The following is an 8078-nucleotide window of genomic DNA, read 5'->3' on the forward strand; positions in this document are numbered from 1 at the left end:
TCTCTAGAGCTGTTCTACCACCTTTGTAGGTGGCATCTATTCAACTAAAAAGCCTGATGGGAGAACCAAGAGATGGCCCTGTGCTGAGAAGCTTTTTCAGTTACCTTAGAATAACAGAAAGGACATACAGTACAGGAGGGATCCATCTGCCACTGGAGCACGGCCATCTCTCAGACAGGCACCCATCTAGGAATGATCCCGACCCTCATTAGCACCGAAAGAAGCAAGGAATTCTGCAGCTTCCCCTCTGGTAGTGGCAAGTTGAATGGGCAAGATCCTGTCACGCTGCAAGGAGTTCCCAAATCAAGCTCTTCATGGATAAGTCTTTTCCAGGCCTGGTGTCTGGGTTCCTATAATATAAGCAACCTTAGTGTGTTTTCTGCACATCAAACATGCTTTGATGTGCCCTTTGGCCGGGACCATTTGGGACTGGACAAATGCACACCTCCCCCAAACTCCATTCACATAAATGAACATTCTCTAGGTAACACACTTCATTATTAGCTTTCAAAGGCTGCTTCCAGCAGCCTTCATATACACGCCACTTCATCTCTCCTCTCATATACACACCACTACATCTCTCCTCTACAATCTGATACAAGGTAGAGACATTTCTCTCTCTGAGCCTCTGACATATCTTAATGGGAAGCACCAGGCATTCTAAACCAATCAATTGGCAATACTGGCATGAAAGAAAAAAATTTATCCAGCAAATTGGCACTAGTAAATTTCCATCTGGCATCTATGAGAGAGGTTGTTTCACAGATGTATCAGCAAGTGGCAGATTGTTGATAGAAACAGTAGTATGAAATGGGATTTTCTTTGGTACTGAACAGTGCTAAACAGTTGAGAAAATGAATACATGAAGCTGCCTTATACCGAGTCAGGCCACTGTGTCATCTGGACCAATACTGTTTATTCCTACTTGGTATGGTTAAATTCAATTAGCGTATGGCATTGTGTGTGGTATATCCAGGAGATCCTAGGACTGTCCGGCAGCCTGAAGCTCTAGCTCTTTTTTAGCGTTGTGCAGCAACCTAGACTTATTTTGGGGGGCTGGGAGAGCTGTGACTGACCCAAGGTCACCCAGCTTGGCTTCAAGTAGAGGAGAGTGGAATCGAACCTGGCTCTCCAAATTAGAGTTCATCGCTCTTAACCACTACAACATGCTGGCTCCCTACTTGGTATGGTGATCTTGTGCATCGGGCAGAGGTCTGTACCAGTCCTTGTACTTGAGATATTTTTAACTGAGGATTGATCCTGGAACTTCCTGCAAGCAAAGCATATACTTTGGTACTGAGTTGTGGGCCTTCCCCTAGAGTCTAATGCCAAAGAGAAGCTATAGCTCCCCAGTACATCCCAAAACTCATTAACTAGCTGGGCAGAATAGAAATGTTTTTATTGTACAAGCCAGTTCTCTTTGATTTTTGTTGTGCTTGTGGGAGTCGTACTCCATCTGTTCAGACTTGGCAGGTGGTGATATCTGAACTTGTTGTTGTTCAGGCGCACAGTCGAGTCCGACTCTTCGCAACCCCATGGACCAGGTTATGCCAGGCCCTCCTGTCTTCTGCTGTCCTCTGAAGTTCACGCAATTTCATGTTCGTTGCATCTATTACACTGTCTAAACATCTCATCCTTTGCCGTCCCCGTCTTCTTTGACCTTCAGTCTTTCCCAGCATCAGAACATATCTGAACTACAGGTTAACAAAAAATTCTAGCAATGTAAGGCATTTCTAAATTTTCCACTGTTGTATTGGTCTCGTAGATACAGCTTGTGTCTCCTGGGTATAAGCATTAGTCAGATGTTTGGAGAGAAACCTCTCTGTCACATACCGCCTGTCCCACACTCAGATGTACTCCTGGCCCCTGCTGCAGCTCTGCAATTTCAGTTTAAGTGTATACAAGGGGATTCCCACAGGCCTGTATTTCATCCCATCCCTTATGCGGTTTGCTTGCTTTGCTGTGAGTGCTGGCTATTGCTATTAGGAAAAATTTGTATTGCATGTTTTGATAATTACACATTAAAGTATCCTGATTTCATATTCTTTCTAGCAATGAAGGTATATTGGACAATGTGCTCCTAACTGTAGCTTCCTAGCTAAAAATAAAAGCTATTAATTTATTCCACACACATTTAAAACTGTACGTGCAACCATAAGGCCTCAAAACTTTAAAAAAAAAAGAGCTGAGATTTTCAGGATGGTACACTTTGCACCCAGTGCTGTTTTTTACACTTCCACCTGAAACCCTGAATATCCCAATGAAGTCTGTCCTAGAAAAGTTCATTGTATCTAGAATGTCATGCTGCTTCCAAGCCACCTTGAGCAGTTAGGATGCAATGGCAAGAGGACTAGCAGTCTGGACATATACAGCATCTGGCAACCTGTCACCCCATGCAGCTGCCTTGAGTGGAGTCCATTCTGGATTTTCCCACTAGATTGGTAACTGGAAGCAAAGCTAACCCTAAACACAGAGGCCAGGGTGTAGGTGGTAGTGGTGGCATAAGATGCAGCTCCACCAGGTGGTACTCTTTCTCTCTCTCATTCATAAGACATTAACAGTAAAGTGTCAATACAATATAAAATACAAGTCAGATTCCCTGAAGGCTGTATGAAGGTACTGAGTAAAATGGAGTGGGGGAGAGCTACACTGTTTATATAGCACATTTCCTAGAGACACAAAGTAATTCCTAGAGATTTGTGCAGTGGCTGAGCTGGAAGGGCGGCCTGTTAATATCACTTGGTCAGTTCATGCCTGAGATGATTTTCTAGCTTTATGCCACTGACCAGTAGATTAGATCTGGCCAGCCCCTGAGTCATGGCCTTACTTTTCTAAAAGGAAATGGTACTTCTCTCGCCCCCAAGTTATTGTGAGAAATGGATGCTAGTGCTTGATCATGCCTGCACACAACAACAAGCTGCTGGCTCCTTCCTAGGGGATCACCTTGACAGCACCAGTTTCTGTTTTCCCCTGGAGATGGTGGTGACTTTTGCGCTTCCATGATTCTGCCTTCTGAACACTGGGACTTGTGAGTCTGCGTCCTTCCTCCAGTGCAACAAGTACTCACAATAACACGCCAAATCTGCCGTAGCCCAACTGCATGGCTACATCTCAGAGTAGCCAAACCTTGCCCCAAATTTCTGTGATGCTGACTAAAAGCAGTTTTTAGTCATCAATGTGAAGGTGACCTGTTACCAGACAGCCAATTCACCCCCAAGAGATCAGATGAAGTAGAATTGTCTGAAATTGGGTTATACCAGCAGTACACAACTTAAATAGTTTACATAACTATAGTAGGATTACTAGTCTCCAACTGAGACCTGGAATTGTCCCAGAATTACAACTGATCAGTCTACAGAGATCATGCAGATTTGGATGGGAGGATTTGGCATCATATCCCTGCTGAGCTCACTCTTCTCCAAGCGGGGCCTGTGGATCTCCTGGAATTACACCTCATCTCCAGATGACAGACCAGTTTCCCTGGAGAAAATGGTTGCTTTGATGGGTGCGCTCTCTGGTATTACAGCCCACAGAGGTCCCTCCCCTCCCCAAACCCTGCCTCCCTAGTCTCTCCAGGAATTTCCCAACCTAAAGTTGGCAATGCTCCCCCCTGCCTTGCCTCTTGGACCAACAGGTTATAAAGGAAGCACTTCATGTGGGGCTCACATCCGTAAAAAGCAAGGCTTGTTTGTTTGTCACTAGCGATATTCCACTACTGCACTACTGGTAGGTACCAACAGCACACGGCATTCAACAGTACATGGCCCGTAGCCAAGACGTCTGTACTTTTGTTTTTTAAGTTGTTGATGGAGAGTTGAATGCAAATGCTACTGGTTTCCTATTGCCCTCTCCTTTGTGACATCATAAATTCACAGAATCACAGAGTTGGAAGGGGCCATACAGGCCATCTAGTCCAACCCCCTGCTCAATGCAGGATCAGCCTAGAGCACCCCTGACAAGTGTTTGTGCAGACACTGCTTAAAGACTGCCAGTGAGGGGGAGCTAGGCAACTGATTCAACCGTTGCACAACTCTCACTGTAAAAAAAGGTTTTCCTAATATCCAGCCAGTATCTTCCTGTTCTTAATTTAAACCCATTATTGTGAGTCCTATCCTCTTCTGCCAACCGGAACAGCTCAGACATTTGGTATTAGATAAAGCTTGCATGCCAGGGCCTGCAAAAGCTGTGCCCATAAAAGAGCAAGCTTTTGAATGAATCTCCAGAGATCACCCAAAGGAAGTTCATTCTCTGAGGAAGGATTCACCCACACCTACGTTCACCTGTTTAGGAAAAAAAACCCTTTACATTTAGTGTTTGGAATAAATTATGCAAAATCAAAATTATATACAAATACTTAGGAATGTGATCAGATTAATATGCAAGTTTTTCTGCAACTTTGATTTCATCAAGAGAGCTGTACCTACCTGATGAAATGGCAGCTGAAGTGTGCTGCCCCTTCATGGTGATGTGGCTGCCTTTACACTGGCAGAGGTTTCAGACACAATGCCACTCTCTGAGCAACCCACCCCCACCCTTTAACAATGGCAGCACAATTCCTTCCTACAAGCCAATGGCCTGTTTTAGGATAAACCCAACAGACATGTGTGGATCCTGTTTTATCGATTATCATCACTTTTATATATAAATATAATTCCCATTTAAATAGATTTCTTTTTTACAGCAATTGGAAAACGAAACAATCAACGGCGACAAAGAAAAAACCAACAACAACAAAAATAGGAAATGAGTGCGGAGTCTGTGGCGGCTCCGGAGGGCCGCTCCGGAGGTAGTTGCTGAGTCGTAACACTGGTTCTGTTGGATTGGGGAGGAGGAATCACAGAAGGGCTGGAGGGATGAGTCCGGCGAAATGGGCTCCCTGTCCCCCCTACACGGAGCTCTCGTCCAGCTTTTCTACCAGCTGTGTGTGTTTCCGCTTCTCCAGGATTTTGCTCAGCTCCTCAGTAAAGGAGTTGTAGAGTGGCGAAGTGCACGGTTCCTCGTTCTGCCGCAAGAGCATGTAGCTGTTGCCGTTCATCTTGCGCAGCATGTTGGGCAAGGTGGTAATGCCGTTGGTGAACTCGGCCGGTAGTGGAGGAGGGGGTGGTGGTGGGATAGGGGGCACCTCCTTGGACGGTGATGCCACAGAGGTGGCTTCCCCAGGGATGATCTGCAGGCAGCCATCTGGGTAGGTACCCAAGTCCTCATCCTCCTGTCCTCCTTTGCCTATGCAGTTGGAGGAGACCGTCTGCAGCTCCACACTGGACGTCTGGGGGACCCCGAGGCTGTATTTGCCCCTGCGCTTCTGCAAGCAGGAGACATAGAGGAGAACCACGCTGAGCACCAGGCACAGCCCTCCTAGCACTGTGATGACGCCAATGTAGATAAACTTCATGTCCCCATAAGCATGGCTGGCAGCGTGCCAGGAGGGCTGAGGCACCGTGGGGGGGAACTGGGGCACCAGCTGCTCGGGCAGCACAGTCAGGGCATAGGTGGCCACCAGGGCCTGAAGACCGTTCTCCTTGGCATAGCATCGGTATTCCCCACTGTACTCCAGCTGCGTATCTGTCACCAGCAGCCCATCCACGCCGAGGTGGAAGCGTCCTTGCCCCTCCTCTGCCAGCACTTCTGTGCCATTCAGCAGCCACGTTGCCTGGGCCAGATTAGAGGCCTGCTCACAGGGCAAGAGCACATCGTCACCACATAACACAGTCCGATTCTTCTGCGTGGATGTGGCTGCAGGACACATGGGGAAAAATTAGGTTTCAGAGGCTGTCTTACCTGAGCTGGAGTGATTCAAGTGTCGGGTTCAGAGTGTCATTTAATAGTATGGAAAAGATAATGCTAAGTCTTAAACTGAAGAGGGGCAGGAGAGCCAAGAGCTGGGGGAGAAGGAAATTAAAAAAAAAACTGGCACCATGAGACTCTCCATTTCCATTCACTTTTTTTTTTAAAAAAAAAACAGCCCATACCTATCCCTCATTGTTTTGGAGGAAAGACAGGAAATGTGAGGGCAGTGTTGAGAGAAAGCTCAGCATCCATACCTGGAATGGGCACAGCCTTTGGTAGTTTGGCTTTGGGTAGTTCCCAAAACTGCTACTTATTCTATTCCCTCTACCACAGCTATTGCCACACTAATAGCCACCCAGCCCAAATCCCCACACACTCCACCCCCTCCTGCCCTTCAAACCCTGGCAGAAACTGCTCATCATCACAGGAAAATATTTTGAAAGCAGGAAAAGCTTGTGATGCAATGAGATGTATGCAAACCTCCTTCATTTGCATAATTAATTGTGGGCACATAATCTGGATTGTGTGTGTCTGTGTGTGTGTGTGCCTAACAGTATGATGGAGCTATAGCACGATTTAGGGAGCAGAAACTTTGACTCTGGATGTGAGGGGAGAAGAGAAGCATTCTGTGTGCTGAGCAAAGGCTGCAAAGAGATGGACCCTTTCTTTGCCGTTGGGTGCTGCACAGCCCCAGGCTTCATTGCCTCCTAGGTGGTCAAGGAAGGGACAGCATCCAAGCCTTACCCTGGGCAGAGTCATTCCAGCAGCCCATGTTGCCATGCAGCACGTCCTGGGTCAGCAAAGTTCTGGCAAAGATAAGCAGGACTCTGGTCAGTTGGGGAGGGGAGCAGCCCAAAGGCACACTATCTTCCCAGCACACAGGACGCATCTGACAAAATCTAGAGAGACTGATTCTTGACACCTCAGGCATGCATCAATGCTCATTCCATAAACACGCAGCAGAGTGCACAATGTGCTCCTGACATACTACAGATCTCATTGACACCTCTTGAGTCATCTGCACACCCTAACAATCTCGTGCAGGGTGGGTACATAGCCAGTGCAGAAATACAAAACGTAAAACTCCTGATAACCTCTTTAACTGAGACTTGGAGCTATAGCTTTTTGGTTGTAGTCCTGATCTCAGGAAGACCAAGCCTGAACGCACCTGTTTAGAAAGCAGGGTAAGGCCATTTTCATTTAGATTGTTTTGAATGCTGCTTTCTATGGAGTTTAGACAGCTATGCAGTGCTCTCATGCTGCAGTTTTTGTAATGGACCCATAATATATTTTTCTGCTTGTTGTCTTGTTTGGTTTTACAGCTGTTGCCATGGTTATATTTTTGGAATCAGTTCTTATTGTTGCAGACTACCTGGAGTTCCTCTCCCCCCAGATTATGCAGGATATAAATCTAATAAACTTAAACTAGCTTTTATGAGAGACAACATGCAATGGTCCAAGCAGACTGTGTGGGAGTCATGCTGGATCCCCTCTCTTGAGAAGATGAATTGAGACAGAAGGTGTGGTGCTGTACAAGTCCATTGGCTTGGACAGGAAAGGTCTCTGCATTAATGGTGCCTCAGTGGAGCCCCCCTTTCACCAAGGGAGGAAATGTCAGTGCTTTGCATACTCCCTTCTCCACGTCTCTGCTTTCTGGTCAAACCCCACTAAATGTTCCCATACCTGTCCAGAGTCTCCTCTAGTTCCCTGCAGCTCACACCATCCCAGCCACAGTATGGATCCCGGGCCAGGACACAGTCGAAGCAGGAGACATATCGCCCGCAGGTGGACCGTGGTAACTGAAGGACCCCACTCTGGGATCCTACATATAGACTCTTCTGCAAAAGAGAGCACAGATAAGAAATGCATTTAGACACACTTTTCCTTGTGAAGTCAACAGGTCGCTCTGCCCAGCTTTACAGACAGGGAATTAGTACCACGGATTAGTTGTTGCCAGGGTAAGTGTTCTGAGGCCCAGGGCTAAGGGAGAGAATACCAAATGTTAATGCCTCCTCTGGAACCCGGAGCCTCAGAATCCAAGCCTCACATCGAGCCTTCATAGAACAGCAACTTGCTGCTTTCTCTTCAGGACCATCCAGAAGGTCCGTCTACTTCCCATCCCCACCTGAGCAGCTCTTAGAGACTTGTGGCTAATCAGTGATGGGAAGCTGAAGCATCAGAGTTTGCCCAGCAGAGGGAAGCAGCGGAACAGAGCAAGGTGCAAAGGGTCACCCGTGCAGTCTTCCATCCCGCCAGACTCAAGGCTATTCCTCTCCCCCTCTCCCCCCCCC

At 47.1% G+C, this 8078-nt stretch overlaps 1 protein-coding gene across 1 annotated transcript in view; it reads right to left on the reverse strand.

Moving 5' to 3' along the window:
• Window positions 1-4717: 4717 nt before the first annotated feature.
• Window positions 4718-8078, reverse strand: part of SEMA4G (semaphorin 4G) — a gene marked incomplete at its 5' end in the record, with an annotated part of 37282 nt that continues 33921 nt past the window's right edge. The window contains 3 exons of the mRNA XM_015410345.1: window positions 4718-5733; window positions 6532-6593; window positions 7471-7625. Of these exons, the coding sequence (XP_015265831.1) occupies window positions 4886-5733; window positions 6532-6593; window positions 7471-7625 (1065 nt within the window). The remainder of the gene's footprint in view (window positions 5734-6531; window positions 6594-7470; window positions 7626-8078) is intronic.

Source organism: Gekko japonicus, unplaced genomic scaffold (assembly GCF_001447785.1).
Source record: "Gekko japonicus isolate JY-2015 unplaced genomic scaffold, Gekko_japonicus_V1.1 scaffold1568, whole genome shotgun sequence".
Lineage (NCBI taxonomy): Eukaryota > Metazoa > Chordata > Lepidosauria > Squamata > Gekkonidae > Gekko > Gekko japonicus.